Raw genomic sequence first — 24,070 nt, forward strand, 5'->3', positions numbered from 1 at the left:
CTGTATGCCACACCACCAGCTCTGCTCTTGCAGTATCACCCCAGCACTTAGTACAGTGCCCGGCACATAGCAAGTGCTTAACAAATACCGTAATTGTAGAGTCTGGCAGCGCACTCTAGGAGTAGGGGCACAGGGCTGGAGGTACAGAGTCCCAGGTGGTAGTCTCCGCTGAGACCTTCCTCGATTCCCTTTGCCTTTCTGGGCCTCGTTCCCCTCCAGAAGGTGGAGATTCATTCATTCAATCAATCGGATTTAGTGTGCACTGTACTAAGCGCTTGGAAAGTACAATTCAGCAACAGAGACAATCCCTGCCCACAAGGGGCTCGCAGTCTAGAAGGGGGGAGACAGACATCAAAACAAGAGATGAGGTGCCCCTTTACTCCGGCCCTGAGCCTGAGGGGGAGGCCATTTCAGGAAGGGGCGGAGGACGGGGCCCCTGTGGGCCGCTACTGCCTGGTTGATGCCCCCAAGTCTGGGCTGCGGTGGGGAAGGACAGAGGGCTGGCGCTGGCCCACGGCCCACTCCTGGCTGTCAGCAGGCCGGGTACTGCTCCTCCCTTCCCTCCTGGGCTCTGTGTGGCGCGAGGCGGCTCCTCTTTCCTGGCAGGCCCGGTTGGCAGCTGCCACCGGCGCTGTGCTTGGTGATGCGGGGTCAGGGCTGGGTCAGGGCCGGAACTGCCATCCGTTGTTGCTGAGCCCCGGCCTGGGATGTGTGGGGGGGGTCCGGCAGGTGCCCGGTGAGTGCGCAGACCCCCGAGGGGTGAGGTGTAGGGAGGGGGTGCCGTCCTGGGTTTGGCCGGGGAGCGGCGAGATGGGCCGCAGCAGGGCTGAGGCAGCGAGGAGGCAAAGTGCGGGACCGCGGCCAGCCCACCCTGAGGCAGCGCTCTGCCGTGGGCACAGCCACCACGACCCCCGCCCCACAACTGGGGGAGCCGAACGGGAGCCAGGACGGCTGCAGGGGCGGGTGACCATCAGCAGCAGCAGCAGCAGCAGCTGGGAGGGCCGAGCTCAGGCCTCAACTCCACAGCCGCCGGGGTGGCTGGGGAGGGCGGGGGGTGAGGCCGAGGCGGGGATCCTGGAAGATGTGGGGCCGGGGCCAAGCACGGCTGGACCCCAGACAGGTGAGCGGGAAACACGTGGTGACAGGGTAGGCGAGGCCACGGGTGAGTCTGTGGACACCGGCCAGGCAATGGGGGGATTGGGCAGCCGAGGGGAGGGCGAGCCCCCCGAGGCCTGGGGAAGGAGCGGCCACCGCCGAGACGCCTCAGATGGGGAGAGCCGGGAGGGTGGTGGTGTCCAGCTGGGAGGGACCGGGGGAGGGAGCGGAGGAGCCCAGGCCCTGGAGCCCCGTGGCCCGGAGCAGGGAGCTGGTCCTTGCTCCCAACCCAGGCCAGAGGGGCCCGAGCCCCGGCTTGCTCCTCGATTAATGGCCCTCTTGGCCATCCGGAGGCTCCGGCAGAGAAGGCCAGGCCGCAACCCCGAACCCAGAACCGAGCCCAGCCCCGCCGCCCCTTCACGTGTCGGGCTGAAGGAGCGGTTCCTGCGGGCGGTCCGGGCCCTGGGCCTCACCAGCTGGCTCCTGACGAGGCTCGGGGCCCGTGAGGTCCAGCGGCCGAGCGAGGTCCGGCGGCCGGGCCCACGGCACCTCCTGGCCCTGACGACGGCCGGACCGGCCAGGCTCTCCGGCGGGTGCTGGGCCACCACCAAGGACCCCGGCCACCCGACCTCCTCCCTGCCTCTGCCGCCGCCTCAGCCAGCCGCCACGGACGGACCCTCGGGGGGCGACCCCAAGTTCGCCGTCGTGCTGCCCACGGTCCAGCGGCCGGACAGGGCGCGGGAGGGCGGCAGGGCCGGACCGCCCCCAGGGGTGCTCGGGAAGGCGGTGGCGACAGGATTGGAGGGGGCAGGACCGGAGAGGGCACGCGGCCAACTCCCGTGGCTGGACGGCGGGGGCCACTCGACCGGCAGCAAAGGGCCGGATGGGCCCGGGGCTGGGGCCGTTCACTGGGCACAGAGACCCCTCCCCGACACAGACCCTGGGCCTGGTCGCGCCATGCTGCTCCCTCGCCTCCGCCTGGAGACGGGCTGTGTGGGCCAGCTAAGGCTGGGGAGGCCAGCGGGGAGGCAGGCCGGGCCCAGCCAGAGCCCCGGGGAACTCTGGGAGACAGAGGACGAGGCCGAAGCGGCGCTGGAGCTGGAGGTGCGCACACATGCGGAGGGGGGGCCCCGGGGATTCCCCCCAACCATTGGGGTCCCCTCCGAGCTGCCCGCCCCCCTCCTCTCTCCCCAGGGCAGGCCGGGCAGGAGCCGCAGGGAGGGCCTGGAGGAGCTGGAGGACCTGACCTGCCTCGAGTGAGTGCAGGGCAGGGGCTTGCGGCCTCGTGCTAGCGTCGGAGGGCACGTGGGCGGGCACGTGGCTGAGCACAGCCCTGGGCTGAGTGTGGCCTGTGGGAAGACCCCGGCGCCTGGGGCGACTTTGCCACGACCAACCCCTTTGCCCCTGTTTATGCTGGGGACCGGGGGTCCCAAGGCGCCCGTGACGGTCCTGTGGCTGCCTGACCCCAAACCCCCCGCAGCGAGGTGTGCGAGAGTGCCGTGCAGCTCTGCCTCAAGAGACGGTTCCACTGCCGCCGCCTCCACGTACGTGTGGCCGCCTCCCCAGCCAGTGCCCGCCACTCCCCTGGCCCGGGGTAAAGCCCAGGAAGCCAACAAACCCCATCTGCCGCTGTTCAGTGCCCTCTGGGCCCCGGGTAGTTCCCGCCCCGGACCCTGGGGTCACCCTTCCGCCACCACCAAGGAGAAGGCCTCGGACACGTGGGATCTTGGGGAGACCCGGGCAGATCCAGCGGGGTGTGTAGTTCCTTCAAAATCTCCCCTCCCCACACCCTCTGCCCTCGTGCCCTGTGGCCCAGTGAGAAGCCTACTCTCTCCACAGATCTCAGTGGGCCCCCTCCTGCTGTCCATGAACCCCTACCAGACCCTGCCAGCCGAGACGGTGGCACCCCACCCAGGAGCATCCCCCGATGCTGTCCCGTATGTGGATACCCCGCCTGTTGGTGGCCCTCCTTCCGGGGGGTCGGACCCTCAGCCCTGGGTGGGTATGGGGGTGAAGTAGAGCCCAGGCCTTCCCTTTCTCCACCCATCCTGCCCTCAGACCCACCCCGGGTTCCTCTCACCCACTCCTGCCCGCAGACGCATCTTTGCTGTGGCGGAGTCGGCGTGTGCCCTGGCCCAGCACTCCGGACAGGAGTCTTGTATCCTAATCAGGTAGAGTCCCGGGTCTCCCCTTCTCCCCTTGGCCACCAAGAAAGTGAGCACTGGGGCCTGGGGGTGGGAGCAGTGTGGTCTAGGGTGGGAGAATTGACTGAGGTGTAGGGCTGGGGAGCGGTCCTGTTCACTGGCTGTTCTTCTATGGGTTGGCAGCAGGCCCATTGCTGGCCTGGCGACGGTGCCACTGTACCAGAGACTGAGCCGGTAGTTCACCTGCTCACCTCGGCTCAGCACCCTGGCACTGCCTCCTCATGCCAATTATGTGCCCAAAGACTCCCTGGCACAGTCTCCAAGGCTGATGGCCCTCTCCTCTGGCCTTGCCCATAGCAGAGTTTAGTGGAAAGAGACTGAGCACCCCCCTTTTTCCTCCCCTCCTCCTTCTCCCCTCCCCTTCACCCCCCTCCCTCCCTCTGCCCTACCCCCTTCCCCTCCCCACAGCACTTGTATATATTTCTACATATTTATTACTCTACTTTATTTGCACATATTTACTACATTTATTTTATTAATGATGTGGATACAGCTATAATTCTATTTATTCTAATAGTATTGACACCTGTCTACCTGTTTGGTTTTGTTGTTGTCTGTCTCCCCCCTTCTAGACTGTGAGCCCGTTGCTGGGTAGGGACCGTCTCTATATGTTGCCGGTTTGTACTTCCCAAGCGCTTAGTACAGTGCTCTGCACACAGTAAGAGCTCAATAAATACAATTGAATGAATGAGTGAATGAATGGATAGAATGCGGGGCTGGGAATGAGGACACCTGGGATCTAGTCCTGGCTCTGTCCCTGGCCTGCTGAGTGACCTTGGGCAATTCACTTGGCCTCTCTGGGCCTCTCTTTCCCTCTCTTCAAAACGGGGGTAAGGTCATCGCTCTTTCTTCCTCTTAGCTGGAAGGCCTATGGGGGATGAGACAAGTGTCTGACCCGATTAACCTTTTCTATCTCAGTGTGTAGCACTGAGTGAGTGCTCAAGAGAGACTGTAACAAGCTTAATATTTTCTTTCCCAGTGGGCCCAGTGGCTCAGGGAAGACCGAGGTGGCCAGAGAGATTGTGCGGTTTCTGACCAGGCGGAGCTTGGGATCAGAGGAAGCCAAGGCATGCCAGGTGAGGAGCAAAAGGGGTCTCAGAGTGGGCCAATCAGTCCATCAGTTGTAATCATTCATTCATTCAATCGTATTGAGCAGGGGCTCAATAATTACTGTACACAGTAATAATCTACTGTAATAATCTACTGTACACGGAGCCCCAAGCGTGAGGTCGGGGTGAGAAAGATGAGATCGAGGTACAGTGAAAAGGTCGGCTTTAGAGGAGGGAAATGTGCTGGTTGGGTTTCAATAGAAGAGTAGAAAGGTGAGGTAGGAGGGGGCAAGGTGATTAGGACATTGATTAGGATAAGGACCCAGCCTGCCCCTCTGGTTTCAATGAGATGCCTTTCCTACCCTGTGCCCTCCCCCAGCCTGGCGGGGTGCTGCCTGTGATGAACAGCTTTGGCCATGCCAAGACGGGGCTCAATGCCAATGCCAGCCGTTTTGGTCACGTTCTGCACCTTCACCTGCAGGGGTGAGTTTGGCTGCCGGGGGTGGGGGGTGGGAGGTAGGGGGCACTCCCATGGATACAGCTGCTTCTTCAGGCATTGTCTGCAATGGGGTATTGGGCACAAATGGTCCTGGTTCCCCAACAGTCCCGGCCTCTCGTCCATTGTGCTCTGCAACCTGGACCCCCTTACTCCCCTCCCTCAGACCAGAGCTGGCCGGGACTCCGGGGTCCCAGGCTACCCTCCTGTGCCTGGACCAAGTCATGCCAGTGTTCCCCTGCCCTGGCACAGCTCTGTTGCCCTGCAGGGAGGTTGTGGTGGGGGCCTCCATCTCCCACTATCTCCTGGAGACATCGCGGGTCGTGTTTCAGGTGAGATGCTTCCCCCACTTGCCTGTTGGGATTCCTGGGACTTCTGTACTCCTGGGATTTTCCCTCTACTCCCGGAACTTCCCCTTTTAGTCCTGGGACTTCTCTACTCCTAGGTTTTCCTGGTTGTCTGATGCCTTGGGCGGCCCGGCCTTGAGCCTCCCCCTACACTTGTTCTTTTCCCGCTGTGGCCCCCTCCCTTCTCCCTGCTGACCCTGGGCTGTCCATCCCCTCTCCCCCAAGCTCCAGACCACGGTGCTGGGGAAGGTCAGGGGGGAGGTAGCCCCAACTCTGCAACCTCCCCATTTTCCCCCGAGGCCCCAGGGGAGCGCAGTTTCCATGTCTTCTATGAGCTGCTGGCCGGGCTGGACTCCCGGGCCCTGGAGCAGCTGGGCCTGCAGGGGCCGGAGACCTGCCATTATCTGAACCAGGTGCGGCCAGGGGACCACCCGACAGGGTTGGGGAGTGAGGGGGCTGGGGGCACGGAGGGGCGTGGGGAGGGGTGCCCTGGTCCACCCTCTGTCAGGGCCAGGCCTCCTCCCTCCACTCCCGTGTGCTGGGCAGGGTGGGGCCTGCCTGCTGCCAGACAAGGAAGAAGACCAGGACTTTGAGGGGCTGGTGGGAGCCCTCCAAACCCTGGGCCTGGCCCCTGACCAGCTGGGCGAGATCTGGGCCATGCTGGCCGCCCTCCTGCAGCTGGGCAACATCTGCTTCTCCTCCTCTGAGGTGGGCCAGGGGCTGTGGGCGGGGGGCAGGGCAGTCAGCCCCTTCCCCCCCCAACCCGCTTCCCCCAGCCCTCACCCCTCTTCTCCCCACCCTTCCATCTGTGCCTGCAGAGGGAGTTGCAGGAAGAGGCACGGGTGTCCAGCCTGGCAGAGATCCACACAGCCGCCCGGCTGCTCGGGGTGCCTGCGGGGCCACTGGAGAATGCCATCACACAGAGGGTCGTGGTGCGTCAGGGCAGGGTGAGAGGGGAGTGAAGGAGGACGGAGCAGGGCACACTGCCAGCCTGGAGCTGCTCCCGAACACCTGGACTGATGTTCTCTCCTCTCCATGCTGCCAGGACACGCCCTATGGCCAGGTGACCCGGCCTCTGCCCGTAGAAGGTGCCACAGATGCCAGGTAAGCTGGGGACTGGGGTCTGGGGCTGGGCCCCTGCCGCCCTCTGCTTCTCTTGCTCCAGGTCCAGAGATGCCTCGGCTGAGGCTCCGTATTCCTAGTTTTGACTGCAGCCTTGGGTTGGGCCCCCGCTGCCCCCGCCTCTCCCCTTCATCCCCCAGGGATGCCCTGGCCAGGGCTCTGTATTCCCGGCTCTTCGACTGGCTGCTGCTGAGGACCAACGAGAGGCTGAAGCCCCTAGAGCCAGGCCTGGCCGTGGGCATAGTTGACATCTATGGCTTTGAGGTTGCCCCCCATGCCCCCCGGGGTGTTAGGGCTGGGGGTGGAAGTGGGAGTGGCACCCGGGAGGTTGTCGAGAGCCATGGGGGCGCTTGGAGGGGGGGCAGCGCTCACATCATGATGTTTGATCTATCAATCAATCAATCGAATTTATTGAGCACTTACTGTGTGCAGAGCACTGGACTAAGCGCTTGGGAAGTACAAGTTGGACGCTGCGAGTGCCGGAGGCAGGGGCGTTATCTCCCTCGGGGAGGGCACCGGGCCATGGAACCTGCTCCCTCTCCCTAGGGTCATGGGGGCAGGAGAGGGGAGGTGGGTGCTCGGTGCTCCGGTCTTTCCTGGAGGGGAGGGTGCCCCCCTTGTGCCCTCCTCCGGTGTGCCCTCAGGATCTTGGCGTGAACAGCTTGGAGCAACTCTGCATCAATCTGGCTAATGAGCGGCTGCAAGTGTTCCTCAGCCAGAGGCTACTGGCGCAGGAAGAGGTGTGGGCACTGGGCTGGGCACCAGGCATGGCAGAGGGTGGGGGGCCCCCAAAGAGGCTGGTGACAGGGCAGAGCATGGCCCAGTGGTCTGATGGAGGTCCTGCCCTAGGAGGAGTGTCGGCGAGAACAGCTGCCCTGGGTGGCCAGCTCCCAGGCTCCCAGAGACATGTGTGTGGAATTGCTCTGTGCCCACCCCTACGGGATCCTGCCAGTCCTGGAAGCGCAGACCCTGCTGGCCCAGGTGGTTGGAGCAGGGGGAAGGGGAAGAGGGAGTGGATCCCCGGGGCGGAGAGGAGGAGTCTGAGCTCAACTAGGTTTTGGGGGCCAACAGCCCTGGGATTTGGGTTGAGGGCATTGTGCCTTACCCCTTGGCACTCCCTGGAGGAGTGGGCAGTTTCCATAGAGAGCTCTGTCTTGTCCCAGTTAGGGCTGGCTCAGAGGGCAGCAGTCCCAGGACCAGGCTGGGGAGCCATCCACACTCAGTCTGCCCTGCTGAGCCTTTGCCTGGCATGGCCCTGGCACCAGCCTTGGGCTTTGGGGGAGCCTGAGGGAGCCAGGTTCAATTACTACGGAATGAATGGCCCGGATTGGCATGATTCCGGGCATGGCTTTGTGCACGTGTGTGCGCGGGCCTGCGGGCATACGCACGCCCACAAATCCGTGCCCGTGGATTTCTCTTATCAGGCCACTGACCACACCTTCCTCCACAAGTGTCACTATCACCATGGTGACAACCCCCACTACAGCAAACCCCAAGGGCCCCTGCCAGCCTTCACTGTGCAGCATTACGCCGGGCCCGTCACCTACCAGGTGCCCCTGCCAGCCCCCAACTTGCCCCCTAAGTCTACGGCTTCCCCACTCCCCAGCGCACACTCCTGTCTCTCCTTCCTTGTCTCCCGGGGGCCCGTGGGGGACCGGCTCGTGGGTGGGACTGCACTCTCAGTGCTCCTTGGGTGGGACGAACTGGGGAGTGGTAGCCCCCATTCCAAGCCGGCCATGCACACTGGTGGCCAATGGAGGGTGCAGAGCCCCAGAAGAAGGGACTCGGCCAGGGCAGGGGCAAGGCGGTCACAAAGATGGGCACAGAAAAGGACCGACGCAAGCCCGCTCACCTCCGGCCGCAGCCCAGGCCGGGACCGGGCCGTGGGGAGGGGAGGGAATCTCTGGAGCAAAGAGTGGTGGGGAGGGGGCCAGAGTTTGGAGGGCAGAAATGGGGTGGCATGGTGGGGAGGTATTTGCAGAGGGAGGAACCCCTCTGCTTTTCAGGGGCTTTAATTTTTCCCTCAGTGTTCCTACGAGGAAGGGAGAGCAGGGATCCTATTCCCATTTTACAGAGAAGAAAACCGAGGGGCCCTAGAGAGGGATGGTTACTAACGGTTAGAGAAGCAGCGTGGCTCAATGCAAAGAGCATGGGCTTTGGAGTCAGAGGTCATGGGTTCAAATGTCGGCTCCGCCAGTTGTCAGCTGTGTGACTTTGGGCAAACCACTTAACTTCTCTGTGCCTCAGTTACCTCATCTGTAAAATGGGGATTAAGACTGTGAGCCCCCCGCGGGACAACCTGATCACCTTGTAACCTCCCCAGCGCTTAGAACAGTCCTTGGCACATAGTAAGCACTTAATTATTATTATTATTATTAACGGTGGCATTTGTTAGGCACTTACTATGTGCCAAGCACTGTTCTAAGCAAGGGAGTAGACACAAGGTAATGAGATTGTCCCATGTGGGGCTCACAGTCTTAATCCCCATTTTACAGATGAGGTAACTGAGGTACAGAGAAGTGAAGTGGCTTGCCCAAAGTCACACAGCTCGCACAGCAGGTCTGAGGTGGAGCTGGGACCAGAACTCCCAGACCTGGGTCCTTTCTGGTGGGCCACACTGCCCCGAGGTGTGCAGGGGGTAGTGTAAGAAGGGGACAGAGCCCCCAGCCCCGACGGGATGGTATCTCTGGCAGGTTTGTAAATTTCTGGTTAAGAACCGGGACCAGCTGGACTCCGCCATCCTAGAGCTGTTGAGTCACAGCCGAAAGCAGGTACCGGGCCCCTTCCCCTCCCCCTGCCCACTCCTGCAGGGCACGGGCCTGCTCCCTTGAGCCCTAGGATCCTCTGCCCCTGGCACTGTCAGGTGCTTGAGAAGGGGGCACAGAGCGGGCCTGGCGAGGATGGTCTCCAGGGGATCGGACGCCGAAAGGCCTGGAGGGAGCCGCCCCCGGGCCCGGCAAAGGGCTCCGCTGCCCGCTGCTCTCCCCCTGCCCCCTCCCTCTCAGCTGGTGGGCCGCCTGTTCCAGAAGCCTAGGACCCCACTGGGCTCCCTCGGCCGGACTAGCCCGGCCCGGCCCCTGACTTCACGCTTCCGGGAGTCCCTACAGGGGCTGGTGGCCTGGCTGGCCAGGTGGGTCCTGGGCGCGAGGCAGGGTTGGAGGGGTGAGGCCCTGGGCACGGGACCCACTCCCCTGACGTTTCCTACCCCTCTGCCACCAGGAGTCCCGTCAGCTTCATCCGCTGCCTCAGCCCCAACCCCAGGAAGGTGAGGAACACCCCTCCCCTCCCCAACCAATTCCCCTCCCTGGGAGCTCCAGGCTCTTCCTGAGTGGGGTCTGAATGGGCAACTGAGCCGGGGCAGGACTGAGCCCACCCCAGCACCCCCGGTCCCATGACCCCAAGCCTCCTGCCCTCACTCAGCCCCTCCTGTCACCCCCAACCTGAGCCCCCCAACAGTCCATCAATCGGTCAACCAGTCGGTCAATCAGTGTCATATCTATTGGATGCATTACCCTCCCCTGCTCTCCTAAGCCCACCTGTGGGCACCGTCGCATACTCCTCTCTTTATTTGGGTGTTTCATCCCGACACTTTGGCTCCCTGCCCTGGTTTGCCCTGATTGTTCTTCCTCCTGCTCCTGCCATCTGTAAACAGGGTAGTCAGCCCCTGTCCGTCCCCTTACTTTCCAGGGAGAGCTCCTTGAGGTCAGGGTATGGGTGTCCTGCTGCAGTTGCACTCTCCGGAGTGCTTGCTCGGTGCCGTGCTCTCTACACAGTGCTCAACATTCAGTTGATTGATGGGCCAGTTCCCCGGGCCTCTGCTCCTTTCCTTGGCTCCCTCCGGTCCCTCTGCCCCTAGCAGCATGGCTCAGTAGGAAGAGCACGGGCTTTGGAGTCAGAGGTCATGGGTTCAAATCCTGGCTCCGCCACTTGTCAGCTGTGTGACTGGGCAAGCCACTTAACTTCTCCGGGCCTCAGTTACCTCATCTGTAAAATGGGGATTAAGACTGTGAGCCCCCCGTGGGACAACCTGATCACCTTGTAACCTCCCCAGTGCTTCGAACAGTGCTTTGCACATAGTAAGTGCTTAATAAATGCCATCATCATTATTATTATTATCTCAGGTCTCCTCCCCCCAGAGCCCCCGGTCCCAGAGCCTCTCCCAGGGTCCTGCCCGTCCCCCGCCCCTTCCCCAATCCCACCTGCCTCTCCCCACCACCTCCTCCCACAGCTCCCTAACATCTTTGACGTGGGACATGTGGCCCGCCAACTCCGCCATGGGGGCATCCTGGAGGCTCTGAGCACCCGCGGTGCCAACTTCCCGGTCCGCATCCCCTTTCGGCCCTTCCTGAGCCGGTACCAGCCCGGGGTTGGGACAGCAGGCCGGTGAGGAGGAGGAGGCTGGGCGGGGGGCAGTGGGGAAGGACGGTGTGGTAGAGAGGGGCAGCTGGGGGACAGGGCTGGCATCATTCTCATCTCCCTCCCCGGGTGTCAGGTTCCGGGCACTGGGCCCCCCGAGGGGTTCCAAGGAGGAGGAGAAGGAGGAGCGCGATGAGTGTGGGGCTCTGCTGAACCGGGTGCTGGGGGCCGGCTCTCCCCTCTGCCATCTGGGTGTCACCAAGGTGTCAAGGCTGGGGAGGGTCTGGGGCTTGGGAAACAGCCAGGGGTTGGAGAGGGGCCTAAGGAGGGAGCTGGGGACTTGGGGAAGAGTTTGGGGGAAGCTGGAGGCTTTGGGGAGTGTTGGGGAGGGAGCCGGGGGGCTTGGGAAGGGTTGAAGGTCGGACTAGGCAGCCTAGGGGAGTGATGTGGGGGTGAGGGTCAAGGAAGGGACTGGCCACCGCATCCTTCTCCCTCCAGGTGCTGCTGCAGGTGCCAGGCTGGCAGCAGCTGGAGCAGAGCTGTGCCCAGCAGCGGGCACAGGCACTGCTCACCCTGCAGCAGGACCTCCGGGCCTGCCTCGCCCACCAGCGCCTCCGCCTCCTGCCCTGTGTCCAAGCCCACGTCCGGGGGCTACAGGCCAGGTCAACGGGGTTGAAGCCGGGGCCCGGGATGGGAGCTGGGCAGAGGGGGGTCCGTGCCACTGAGTAGCCTGCTCTTCTGAGGGGCTGAGGATGGGGCAGGGAGCTTCCCTAATTTCTTTCCACCTCCCCAGGTCATGCCCTCCCAACTCCCACATCAGCACTCGTCAGTCTATCCATCAGTATATACTGAGCACCTCCTGTGTGCAGACACTGTACTGAGTGCTTCGGGGAGTATAGTAGTTTGTAGACACAATTCCTGCTCTCGAGGAACTGAGCGCTGTACTGACCGCTTGGAAGAGCGTTAGAAGACATGATTCCCATGCCCCCAGGAAGCTGGCAAGTTAGTTGGGGGTGGCGGGGAGCAGATCCAAAATGAATTTATACAGGAGGAAGAAGGAACGAGGGGTGCGTGCAGGACTTAGTGTTTCAGTAACCAGAGGTTGAGAGTTCACAAGTTGCTTAGGTGGTTCGGAAGTGCTGCAGCGGCAGGTGAGGGATATAAGGTGCAGAGCTAAAAGATTCATCAGGGAAGGCCTCCCGGAGGAGAGACAATTGCAGAAGGGCCTTGAAGAAAAAGGAGAACAGTGGTTTGCTGGATGTGAAGGGGGAGGGAGCCAGAGACCGGTTGTCAGAGATAAGAGGAGGCACAGAGAGGAGTGAAGTGGAAGAGAGAGAAAGGACAGTGAAAACTTGGGAGAAAGCCAACTCTTATAGCCGACAGTGAGGAATTTCTGTTTACCGGAGAGGTGGACGGGCACTCAGAAGAGGTTTTTGAGGAGAAAGGAGACGTGCGCAGAACGACGCTTTAGAAAAATAATCCAGGCAGCAGAGCGAGGCATGGACCGGACAGGGGAGAGACTGGCTAGAGACAGGGAGGTCAGTAAGGAGGCTGCCCACTCGGGCTCTGAAGAGGGCTGGACCCATCGTGGCCTCAGATTGGATGGAGAGGAAGAGGCAGATTCTGAAGATGTTGGGAAGGGGTGGAGCCGACAGGATTCGGTGACTGACCGCATATGCGGGTGGAATGAGAGAGAAGGGACAAGGATAAATGCCAAGTTTGTGGGCTCGTGAGATGGGGAGGATGGTGGTATTGCCTTCAGTGATGGAAAAGTAGTGGGGAGGGAAGATGAGATGGGTTTTGGACCTTTGGAGCTTGAAGTGCCAACAGGACATCCATGCACAGATGATCTGGTGGCAGGACATTCATTCATTCATTCATTCAATCATATTTATTGAGCGCTTACTGTGTGCAGAGCACTGTATGAAGTGCTTGGGAAGTCCAAGTTGGCAAAATATAGAGACAGTCCCTACCCAACAGCAGGCTCACAGTCTAGAAGGGGGAGACAGACAACAAAACAAAACATATTAACAAAATAAAATAAATAGAATGGTAAATATGTACAAGTAAAATAAATAGAGTAATAAATCTGGACAAACATATTTACAGGTGCTATGGGGAAGAGAAGGAGATAAGGCAGGGGGATGGAGAGGGGGAGGAGGGGGAGAGGAAGGAGGGGGCTCAGTGTGGGAAGGCCTCCTGGAGGAGGTGAGCTCTCAATAGGGCCTTGAAGGGAGGAAGAGAGCGAGCTTGGCGGATGCGCGGAGGGAGAGCATTCCAGGCCAGGGGGAGAACGTGGGCTGGGGGTTGACAGCGGGACAGGTGAGAGCGAGGCACAGTGAGGAGGTTAGCGACAGAGGAGCGGAGGGTGCGGGCTGGACTGGAGAAGGAAAGAAGGGAGGTGAGGTAGGAGGGGGCGAGGTGATGGACAGCCTTGAAGCCAAGAGTGAGGAGTTTTACATCAGCTATTGATTAAACACTTTCTTATCCACATTTCTGTCCCTTCCATCTGTATTTAGTAATTCTGTCTCCCATCTGTAATTAATAATTGTGGAGTCCGTGAATCTGTGGAATCTGAATCTGAGATCTGTGAAATCTCAGTTCTGCCCCCTGGCCTGAAGTGGGGCTGGGGCATGGGAACGGAGATGGGTGACAGCCCCCACACTGGCTCTCCCCTGACAGGAAGCGTTGTCGGCAGCGCCGGGTGGCACGGGAATGGCTGGGCATGGTCTCGCTGGTGACCCGATCCCTGGTACGGCGATGGCGGCAGGTAAGAGCAGCAGGGATACTCAGGATTGAGGGGACCCAGTGCAGTGTGTCTGGGGGGGGGGCACTGCCCAAACTCCTGGTCCCAGGGAATTGAGGGCCCATCGCCCCAGCCTCCAAACGGGGCCTGCTCTGGGACCAAAAACAACCCCGCTGTGGGACCACTGCCAGGGGGTAGGGTGGGGGCAGCAGACCAACAGACACCCCCAGTGTCCAGGAACCCGCCGCTGTCCCGCCCCGGTCACCTATCTGCCCTACACCTTCCGCCCTGGCCCGTGCCCCTCTGATCCACATGACGCTACTAGTGGGGACCATAAAGCATCTCAAAGGTCAGTGCCCGCCACCCTGCTGCCACCCATCCCCGCCGCCTCTCCCCGCTCCTCCCAGCCTGGACTTTGCCCCTTGAGCTCCGTCCTCTCTTCCCTCCCTTGCCTCGCTAACACTGTAAGGTGCTCCCACTGCCACACTCGGCACACTCCCGCGGGGACAGGTGAGAGCTTTGGGGAATGGCCAGGGGCCGGCGGGGGTTGGGGGTAGAGGATGGCAGTGCCAAGCCGGTGGCTACTGTGGCAGGAAGAGCCAGGAGAGTGGTGCGGGGTGGGTGGGGTCAGGATACCGGGAGAGAGTCGTCCCTCCAGGTCTCCCTAATCCCTCTGCCCACTGCCGAACTCCCTGCTCCCCCCTTATCCCCCATCTCTCGTGCACCCCACCGGTCTCCCGCTCTTTCTGGTTTCCCCATTCTTGCCCGCCTCACCTGAGACCTGGTGGAGGCCGGTTGCCGGGGCTGGGCCCGGCCTTCTCCCTCTCTCCCTCCTTAGCCTGCTTGACTCAGAAACTCCTTTCCCCAAGAGCCCTGCGAAGGTCCCAGAATCCCTCTCTCTCCTAGCCCAGAGACGGGAGCGGCCGGAAGAGAGACGGGGCATCAGCGGAAGAGACGTGGGTGCCCGGTCCGAGAATGGTAGGCAGCCAGTGGTTGCGGCGGAAACCCTGGGGCCTTGGCCTGAACAGGCTCGGGTCATCCTGGGCATTGCGAGCTGAGGTGTCCAGGAGAGGCCCGGACCCTCTCCAGTGGGCTGGCATGGGTCCCGCTTGAGTTCCTGGGCCTGGGGGCGGTGGGGATTTGGTCTCGTCCCCTTCTCTGGGACCCAGGCCAATGGCCCCCTCTGTGCCTAGGACCTGGGGCGTCTGGAGATTCCAGCGGAGCTGGGTGCCCTGCTGAGGAGGGCAGAAGGTGAGTCACTGGCCAGCCTGCCCCTGTGTGTATTCGGGGGGGGCGGGGGTGGAGGGTGTCCTCTCTCTCTCTGTACGCACTTTGGGGCTGGAATGAGCTTCCGGGAAAGGAGGAGGGTGCCCAACTGGGCAAGGGCGGAGGGGGCCTGTGTCTGACCCACAGCCCACCCTTCTAGGCGACCAGCATGCTGTGCCTGGGAGAGTCACAGAGACCCTGCCCCCTGAAGTGCCAGCCCGCGTCTCCCTGGCACTGCCCCCCGACATTGACAAGTTCCCCTTCTCCTCCTTCGTCTCCACACATTTCCAGGTACCATCCCCGGCCTCCGAACTGTCTGCCCGGCCCGAGCCCTTCTGAACCCCTTTGAGTCCCCCGGGGCCCCGCTGGTCCCTCCGGTCCCTTTGGGGTGGGCTTTCCCTGGTCTCCCATGTGGGGCCCTGCCCGGGCACTGACGGCCCCTCCTTTCCAGGAGCCAACCCTACCCTCCCCCGGGCAGCCCCTGGCCCGACCCCTGACCCGGCTGGAGGGGCAGAGCTCCCAGCGGGCTCTGGAGATCAACAAAGTGGTGAGTGGCCGGAGGGGTGGGCTGGCAGCTGCTGGCGGAGGGGTCAGGCTAGAGGTTGGAGGGTGGGGGGCCAGGTCGTTGCGGGCCGAAGGGCTTCCCTGGGCAGAGGGTGGAGAGGACATGCAGGAGGGGCCACCACACCGATGCCCCCGAGACCCTGGAGTCCTCGTGCCAAATCCCCTCCCCCTGCACGCCAGACCCCCGTCCCCCCAACCCCCCGGTGCCCCTGACTCGTCACCTGCGGTTGCAGTTGCTGAGGCTGTTGGGAGATGAGGAGCTGCAGCCCTGGCAGGAGCTGGTCATGGGCATCTACGTGGCCCAACAGGGCCAGCGCCACCCGGACCTGCGCGGCGAGATCCTGAGCCAGCTGGTTGCCCAACTGTGGCACAACCCCAACACGCAGCAGTGCCAGCGAGGGTGGGCTTTCCTGACTGCCCTGCTCAGCGCCTTCCCCCCGGGACCCACCCTCCAGAAACCCCTGCTCAAGTACGCTGGGGCGACCAGGGCGGGAGGGTTGGCGATGTGGGCCTCAGGGCAGCCGGGAGGGGGGCGTATCAGAAGACATGGTGGGGGTGTGGCAGGGCAGGCAGGAGGTGACTGAGAGGGCAACTGGGGGTCAGGGCAGAGAAGGGGAGGTCAGAAGGCACATTCCCTCGGGGGCCTGGGGACGGCAGGGGTCAAACTTGCCTGGCTCTTTGCCCCCAGGTTTGTGTCAGACCAGGCGCCTGAGGGCTACGCCGCCACATGCCAGCACAAGCTGCTGGGGGCCCTGGAGCAGATCCGGCTGGATCCCGACGCTACCCGTGCTCAACCCCCTACCAAGCTGGAGTGGACAGCTGGGCAGCGGCAAGGGCGAATGGCGCTCGATGTCTTTACCTTCACCGGTAATCAGGCCTGCCCACCTCTCCCCATGCCTTGCCCCGTTCCTCCGGGCCTTGTCCCTTCTCCCGCCGACTTCCTCTGCCCTAACTTTCCCCTCCCTGTCCTCCCTCCATCCCCCTGCCCTCCCTCTCTGAGTTCTACTACATCCTCTGTAGTATTATTTATTATTATAATTTATTATAATTTTATTATCCATTATTTATTAGATTATTTAGTATTAATTTATTATAAATTAATACTTTATTAATTATTTATTATTGCATTATTTATTAGCCAGGTCCACTATTGCCCCCCAGTTGCTCTCCGCCCCTTACAGTGACCCTAGACCACCCACAAACCCCCCCGGTGACCCTGGGCCGCCCTCTCCTCTCCCTAGAGGAGCGGTACTCAGCGGAGGTGGAATCATGGACGACGGGGGAGCAGTGGGCTGGCTGGGTTCTGCAGACCAGGTTGGGCGGAGGCTGGGAAGGCGAGGTCGGGGTGGGTGTCGAGACCACCGGGGGTGGATGAGGGGGTGGTGGGGCAAGGTTGCAAAATGGGGGTGTTGGGAATGGACTTGGGGGCCTGGCTCCCCTGCCCCCCTGCCATCTTCTGCTTTCTCTTCCCTTCCTGTTCCTCTCACCTACCCCCACGGGAGAAGACAAGGAGGGAGGGAGGAGGCCTCTCTTATGGGATACTCTGTGGACCCGCATGGGTGTGTGTGTGTGTGTGAGAGAGAGAGAGAGAGCACCCATGCACACTTGTTGTGGAGGCATGGAGGTTTCATGCCAGCCGTGACTCCCCTCTTGACGTTCAGGGGCATGGAGCAGGTCCCCAGGGGCTGGTCAGTATCTCTGCACTCTGGGGACACCTGGCAGGACCTGCCTGGCTGTGACTTCGTGTTGGACCTGATTGGGATCACTGAGGCACTGGGGGACCCTTCCACCTCTGACAGCTACCCCATAGCCTCCAAAAATGGGTGAGCCACCCCTGCCACCTCCAGGGACTGCCCCGTGGGCGAGACCCCATCAGAGAACCAGACTGAGGACAGAAGCACCCACTGGTCTGGCCAAGAATGCACCAGGGCAAAATTGGCAGGGGAAGGAGTGGATGTGTGGTGGGTTCACCGGGGAGGCTTCCCGGAGGATGTGAGCCTGGCCCGGGCTGTTGGCCATCCAGGGGCAGCTGGGGTGAGGGTTCAGAGGCCTCCAGGATCCGTCACCTCTGAGCTGTAACACCCACCCCACCATGACTGCTCATCTTGTAGGATGTATGAAAACATCCCACCTGCCCCGAGGTTTCAGGCCCCTTCTCTGCCCCAGGGGTCTGCCCCCACTCTGCCTGGCACGGGATACCCAGGTGAGCCCCTTCCAGCTTCCCAACCCCTGCCCCCAGCCGCCAGGGAGGGCCGAGTCTGGGTGGGGGCCGCGGCGGGAGGAGAGTGAGGGCCTGGGGGAATTTGATGGGAATTGGGGGAGAGCAGGTGGGCCGAGGGGAGACCGAGGCGGGGAGCCCTCGGTGGGGATGCGGGAAGTAAGCAGTCCCCATTTTTCCCCAGGGGTCACCCAGGGCCCAGGGAGCATGGATGGTTTCCTGGATAACCTCTTCGAAGGTGTGCTGTCCCAAGGCCCCTCTGTGAGTGCCCCCTACCCCAGAGCCCCTCTCATCCAAGCCCCCTCACCATGCCGGAGGGTGGGGAGTTCTGATCCACTCTTCCCCCAGGACCTGGAGCGAGCCGAACCCCTGGAGTTCCGCATGAAGGGTGGTGGGGGCATCGGGCCCGGCCAGGCAAGCCCCATGGGTGAGTATGGACCTGACCGAGGTGGGGTTGGCCATGCCCTGCCTGCCCCCTGCCCATCCCCTGCCCACCCCCGGCCCCAGAGTGATATAGTGGGGAGCGTTTCCGCCCACTGGCTCTGGCCGTAGGTCTGCCTGTATGCTCCCCACAGTCTCCCTTCAGGGGCCGGGCCAGGGCTTGGCTAGTGCCAAGAGAATGCAGAAAGCGGCCACCAGAGCCGATGTGGGTGCCAGCCGCACCCCTGAGCTAGCCTGAGGGGACAGAGAGGGGTCCTGGAATGGCGGGACTCCAGGGTCCAGTGGGAGAGGCCAGCCTGAACCTCCGCCTCTGCTGGGGCAGGGCTCCTGGGGCTGGCTGGGGGCCACCTGCTGCTGGGCCCTGGAGAACTGTAGTGGATCGCACCACCCAGGAAACAGCAGAGTACCCCCTTGTGCCCCCAGGCTACCCGGGGATGCCAGCCTACCAGATGCCAGGATACCAGCCTATGGTGGCAGGCATGATGCAGGCCCCAGTGCCCATGGTGCCCATGATGGGAGGAGTCCCCGCAATGGGCGGGGTCCCCACCATGCCAGGTTAGTAGGCGGGTTTAACGGGGTCTCAACTTCCCAGATCTCTGCCTAAAGCCATCCTGGGGAACAGGGGGGCTTGGCCCATGCTAGAAGAGGAGCCTTAGGGAGTATGGGCGGTGGGGAAGCTGTGGGTGTGGGGAGGTGAGAGGAGTTGGGGGAAACAGGAGAGGCCCACAGATCCTGGCCAAGGTGCCAGAGGTCGGGACGGGGGTCCAGTCTGACCCGGCAAGGCGGTCTCCCACCAGGGATGATGGTGCCCCAGCTGCAGCCGGCGATGTCGCCCCAAGCATTGAATGCCCACCAGCTGGCGGTCCAGCAGCAGAGTTACATTAACCAGCAGGCCATGATCCTGGTGAGGGGCAGGAGTGAAGGGGGCAGCTGTGGGTGGTGGGGGCTGAGATAAAGGAGGGGAGGGGATGCCCTCAGACCCTGGAGGGCCAGATGGGACCAGGGGTCTCAGCGATGGCCCCGCTGCCCATCCCCAGGCCCAGCAGGTGCTGGCACTGACTCAGGAGCAGCAGCGGCGGCAGCAGCAGCAGCAGCTGCCACGATCGGCCTCGCCCCGTACTCCACGATCCCACCGATCCCCCCGATCCTCCCGGGCCTCACCCCCACCCATCATTCCCAAACCCAAGCCTTCCAGCAGTGACGGCAGTGACGGGAAGAGTCCCCCAGGCCTCCGGGATGAACTGGAACGGTCCCCGGAACCAGTACGGGCCCCAGGACCGACCCAGGCCCCAGAGCCGGTAGCTGCCGGGCGCGGGATGGAGGAAGGGTTGGGGGTGGGCGTGGTGCTTCTCTGCCTTGGGAGCAAACCCACTGAGGGCAGCAGCTTCCTCTGGCCTCGGGGGTGGGGGGGATGGGGGGAGTGGAAAGGGAAGCCGATGGGGGCAGGTGGGAGTGCTCAGGGGCTTTGGACGGCTGGTCCCTGCCCCCGTGGAGCCCAGAGGCTAATTGTTTCCATCAGGAGGTGCAGGCGAGGCCCGAGGACATCGGAACCTTCCCAAGGAGTTTCCAGCAGAAAAGGGAATTCTTCCAGAAAATGGGTGAGGGCAGCCAGGGGCCCTGGGAGCACTTTGGGAGCTTTGCATTATGGGGCACTACGGGGGCATCGTGGGGGCACTGAGGAGGCACAGATCCTGGGGTCCGGCTGAAGTTTGGAGGGCCCTAAGAGAGGTGGCCTCAGGGAGGAATGCCAGGGGCCGGGGGAGGTCTGTGCCCCCTTTTCCAAGCCACCGTGCCCCCGGGCAGGTCAGGAGCCCAGTCCCGTGACAAAAGTCATGCCACCGCCGCCCAAGGTGACGATTCCTCAGCAGGAGGCCCCGGAGGCGCCCAGAGAGGAAGGTCTGAGACCAGGTAGCCGAGGGATGGGGGGACGCCGGGAGGCTGGGGGCGAGGGCTCCGATTGAGGCCGTCCCCCCTGCCCACCCCTCACCACACTCCTCCCCTGCCTGGCAGTGCCTCCTCCTCAGGCTCCCCCGCCCGTGGCGAAGAAGCCCCAGCTGCCTCCCAAGGCCCCGCCTCAGCCCGTGATCCGTGCGGCCAAGGTGGAGAAGCAGCGGCCCGAGCCCAGCCGGGAGATCGGCAACATCATCCGCTTATACCAGAGCCGCCCGGCGCCCGTGCCAGTGCCCGTGCAGCCCAGCAGGTGCGGGGTGGGGAGCACGCGGACCGGGAGACGGTGGGTAGCGTGGGCCGGGGGCCTAGGGGGCACCCACCAATACCAGCCCCCTCCACCGCCACCCCCTCCGCAGGAGGCCCCTCAAATACTTCGTGAAGAAAAACGACCCCAAAGACGAGGCCCTGGCCAAGCTGGGCATCCACGGTGCCGGCCCCATCCTCGCAGTGAGTCAAAGGCCAGGCTGCACCCCACCCATTTCGGGTAGCTCCCGGTGCCCCCGCCTTGAGCCGGGCCCATCGCCGTCCTTCTGTTTCCCTGCAGCCCGGGGCCCGGAGCCCAGCTGGGGAGCGGCCTGCCAGCCCCCAGCCGGAGAAGCGGGCCTTCTTGTCCAAATCCATCAAAGAGAAGCACGGGCCCCTCCTGGAGCTGTTTGCCCAGCGCGCGCCCGGCCCGGAGACCCCACCGGCTCCCCCGGCTCCCCCAGCTCCTCCTCCTTCTCTGCCCACACCCGAGAGCCCCGTCTCCCGCACTGAGGACTCCAGAGGTGAGGTCACCCACCCCCTCACCCCCACAAAACACACACACACACACACACACACACACACGACATCATTTTTGATCTGGGTCAGCCAATCTGGCCGTGGACTTTGGAGCTGAGAACGTGATACAGGAATTCCGCATTCCCAGCATGGGTGGGGCCTCTGTCCCGGAAGGGCAGGCTGGGGATTGGGAATTTGGGGGGCAGGAGAAAATATGTCAGGGGCAGGGTGCCAGAGGGAAGGATTTGGAGCGTTCCCCCATTTCCCTACAACCTCTTCACTCGGCCGAGGCCCCGACTCCCACTCTCGTCTTGAGGCGGGGATGTTGGGGGCTCCCGAGTTCCCGTTTCCCCTCCGGACGCGTCTTCCCCTCCCTGCTCTCTCATCCCCCAGGCCTGGCCACGCTCATGGCCGAGGAGACTGGCCGCTCCCAGTTGCACCGCCCCACGGGCAGTGTCTGCTTCTCCTACACTGGCATTCCCTGGCGGCTGTTCCTGCGGAAGGAGGTGGGGGCTCTGGGGGGAGAGGGAAGGGTAGGGGAGTGGTCCGGGCAGTCTGGGATGGGCACGTCCCACACCCCTGGCTCTCCTCTCATTTCCAGTTCAACAATGGAGAGCTTGGACTAGTTCAGTGAGGTCATGGGGTGGAGCGAGACAGAGAGAGAGAGAATGTGTGTGTGAGGAGTAGTAGTGAAATGGACAGTCTGGTGTCAGGGGTAGGGTGGACTAGTCCAGTGGGGACTAGTTGAGTGGGAAATGGACTAGTCCAGTGTGTGGGGGCACTGGACTGGCCTACCTGGGGGAATGGGGCCACAGAGGGACTGCTGGGGTTCGACAGGGCCTTACCCTTTCTTGAGGCCTGGGGCCAGGGAAAGTTAGTAGAGAAGTAGAGAAGCAGCGTGGCTCAGTGGAAAGAGCCTGGGCTTTGGAGGCAGAGGTCATGGTTTCAAATCCCGGCTCTGCCACTTGTCAGCTGTGTGACTTTGGGACAGTCACTTAACTTCTCTGGGCCTCAGTTCCCTCATCTGTAAAATGGGGATTAAGACCGTGAGCCCCCCGTGGGACAACCTAATCAGCTTGTATCTCCCCCAGTGCTTAGAACAGTGCTTTGCACATAGTAAGCGCTTAATAAATACCATCATTATTAGTAGTAGTAGTAGTGGCTAGTGGTTAAGCGCGAGAAGGTCTGGGCCCCTCCAGCCCCAGCAATCTCATCTTTCCCCCCGCCGACCTAGGTCTTCTACCCCCGGGAGAACTTCAGTCACCCCTACTGCCTGCAGCTGCTGTGTGATCAGGTGTCGGGGCCGGGTTGCGGGGGACCCAACCCAGGCCTGGTGGGAGAGAGGGCAGGGCAGAGAGGGGGAGACCCAGGCCGGGAAGGGGACCAGGGGTTCTCTGCCCATCAGGGTGGGAGTGCAGGCCGGGGGTTCAGGCCCAGGGCACCCTTCGATGTGCCCGCCTTGGCCGTAGATTCTCCGTGACACCTACGCTGACTCCTGCATGCGCATCTCCAGGGAGGAGCGGCACAAGATGAAGGATCTGCTGGGTATTGAGGCCGGGTGGGGAGGTGTGTGTGGCACGGGCAGTGTTGTGTGTGTATGGTGTTGGTGGCATAGCCAACGGGGTGGGAACCAGGAGTTGAGTGGGCCTTCCCCGCCCACAGCGGATTTCCAGGTGGGCGTAGATGCCAGCTCCATCACTGACGACAACATCAAGAAGCGCATTGTGGTGGCCGCTCGGGACAATTGGACCAATTACTTCTCTCGCTTTTTCCCCGTCTCGGTCAGTGCCATCGCCCTCCTACCCACCACTTCGCCCATATCCCCCCCACCACCACCAGTAGTGCCCGCCAGGCCGCTGACCCCGGTGTCCTCGACTCTCCGGCAGGGCGAGACTGGCAGCGACGTGCAGTTCCTGGCAGTGTCTCACCGGGGTCTGAGGCTTCTCAAACTTACGGCAGGCAGTGCCTTCCGGGCTGACCCCCTCAAGACCCTCTGCAGCTACAGGTGAGGAGGGGCAGGGGTGCGGGTGGGGCTGCGGGTGGAACTCCCCTGGGGGAAGGACGGGAGAAATCGGGCCTGGCTGCCACCCCAACTCACGACGGCGCACCCGTGATCAGCTTCGCCGAGGTGCTGGCCGTAGAGGCCCGGGACAATGCCACCCTGGAGCTGTCGCTGCGGAACGAGCAGCTGGTGCTGCACACACCCCGAGCCCGGGCCGTCCGGACCACCGTGGAGCTGTTCTTGCAAGAGCTGCGGAAGGTAAGGGCCGGTGATGCCGGAGATGGGGTCCCCCAGGGAGGTGCCAGGGGCGGGGCCCCCCCTCAGCCGTCCCCCGCTTCATTTGCCCCCTCCCGCCCCCCAGGACTCCAGCTATGTCATCGCCCTGCGCAGCTACATCACCGACGACCGGAGTCTCCTCAGCTTCCATCGTGGAGACCTCATCAAGCTGCTGCCCATGGCCGGGCTGGAGCCAGGTGCCCTGCCCTCACCCCGCCCCTGCAGAAACTCGACCCGAGCCCTCCCCGGGTGCGCCCCTGGGCACGGCTCACGGCCTCTGTGCCCGCAGGCTGGCAGTTTGGCTCCCTCGGAGGCCGCTCTGGAATTTTCCCGACCGACCTGGTGCAGCTGGCCGCGGCCCCGGACTACCTCAGCCTCCCGGCGGGCCGGGAGAACAGGAGCCAGGACAGGAAGGTGAAGGGGAGCGAGGGTGGGGGTGGGAAACGAGGGAGCCGCTCGGGGCTCCCCCGGCAGCGAGTCTCCTGTGTCCCCCAGCCCCGGAGCCGGGTAGCCAGCGGCAACCCCGAGATGGCTGGCTCTGACCTCTCGCTCCCGGACCCGGCCCTGCCCGCCGACGTCAGCCTTTACACCATGGAGGAGTTTGCCAGGCTCCATTTCCAGGCGTGCCAGGCCGCGTGAGTGTCCCAGACCCTCCCGGTGCCACCCTTCTCCCCGACAGGGTCACATCCGTTGCCAGCGTACCTGCGCAGAACTGTTTCTTCCAGTGATGCCGTGTGTTCTAGCCAGACAGACACGCAGTATCTCAAAACCGTTCACAAATTCCCCAACAACATCCTCTCCAAAACTGATAGAACGGCCCCTGAGGGAGCACCTGTATATATGTATCACCTGTATATATGTATATATGTTTGTACATATTTATTACTCTATTTTACTTGTACATATCTATTCTATTTTGTTAGTATGTTTGGTTTTGTTCTCTGTCTCCCCCTTTTAGACTGTGAGCCCACTGTTGGGTAGGGACTGTCTCTATATGTTTCCAATTTGTACTTCCCAAGCGCTCAGTACAATGCTCTGCACATAGTAAGTGCTCAATAAATATGATTGATGATGATGATGATGATGATGACAGGGCCTCTGCCAGACTGGCTGCCGACTGAGTGCCTGGCCCCATCCCATGAAAGTAGAAGATCCAGCCCCTGCCCTCAGGGCACT

The 24,070-nt window shown here is 62.5% G+C and overlaps 1 protein-coding gene across 1 annotated transcript in view; it reads left to right on the plus strand.

Annotated features, from left to right (window-relative positions):
* Positions 1-363: 363 nt before the first annotated feature.
* MYO15B (myosin XVB) overlaps positions 364-24,070 on the plus strand; it is a 28,296-nt gene continuing 4,589 nt past the window's right edge. The window contains 53 exon segments of the mRNA XM_038741915.1: positions 364-2,199; positions 2,290-2,355; positions 2,580-2,689; positions 2,754-2,853; positions 2,935-3,032; positions 3,192-3,266; positions 4,279-4,375; positions 4,728-4,831; positions 5,113-5,176; positions 5,738-5,899; positions 6,010-6,123; positions 6,237-6,295; positions 6,454-6,577; positions 6,958-7,053; positions 7,163-7,294; positions 7,738-7,863; positions 9,007-9,084; positions 9,319-9,443; positions 9,533-9,578; positions 10,542-10,666; positions 10,806-10,932; positions 11,168-11,331; positions 13,352-13,439; positions 13,755-13,764; positions 13,885-13,925; positions 14,322-14,393; positions 14,609-14,666; positions 14,842-14,972; positions 15,133-15,228; positions 15,479-15,714; positions 15,934-16,112; positions 16,487-16,559; positions 16,907-17,068; positions 17,357-17,448; positions 17,648-17,724; positions 17,812-17,890; positions 18,328-18,459; positions 18,702-18,808; positions 18,942-19,202; positions 19,424-19,502; positions 19,708-19,812; positions 19,915-20,104; positions 20,214-20,348; positions 20,437-20,621; positions 21,010-21,122; positions 21,851-21,910; positions 22,086-22,161; positions 22,279-22,397; positions 22,503-22,621; positions 22,735-22,876; positions 22,980-23,091; positions 23,184-23,308; positions 23,390-23,529. Of these exon segments, the coding sequence (XP_038597843.1) occupies positions 364-2,199; positions 2,290-2,355; positions 2,580-2,689; positions 2,754-2,853; positions 2,935-3,032; positions 3,192-3,266; positions 4,279-4,375; positions 4,728-4,831; positions 5,113-5,176; positions 5,738-5,899; positions 6,010-6,123; positions 6,237-6,295; positions 6,454-6,577; positions 6,958-7,053; positions 7,163-7,294; positions 7,738-7,863; positions 9,007-9,084; positions 9,319-9,443; positions 9,533-9,578; positions 10,542-10,666; positions 10,806-10,932; positions 11,168-11,331; positions 13,352-13,439; positions 13,755-13,764; positions 13,885-13,925; positions 14,322-14,393; positions 14,609-14,666; positions 14,842-14,972; positions 15,133-15,228; positions 15,479-15,714; positions 15,934-16,112; positions 16,487-16,559; positions 16,907-17,068; positions 17,357-17,448; positions 17,648-17,724; positions 17,812-17,890; positions 18,328-18,459; positions 18,702-18,808; positions 18,942-19,202; positions 19,424-19,502; positions 19,708-19,812; positions 19,915-20,104; positions 20,214-20,348; positions 20,437-20,621; positions 21,010-21,122; positions 21,851-21,910; positions 22,086-22,161; positions 22,279-22,397; positions 22,503-22,621; positions 22,735-22,876; positions 22,980-23,091; positions 23,184-23,308; positions 23,390-23,529 (7,622 nt within the window).

Source organism: Tachyglossus aculeatus, unplaced genomic scaffold (assembly GCF_015852505.1).
Source record: "Tachyglossus aculeatus isolate mTacAcu1 unplaced genomic scaffold, mTacAcu1.pri SUPER_34, whole genome shotgun sequence".
In the NCBI taxonomy this organism is placed as follows: Eukaryota; Metazoa; Chordata; class Mammalia; order Monotremata; family Tachyglossidae; genus Tachyglossus; species Tachyglossus aculeatus.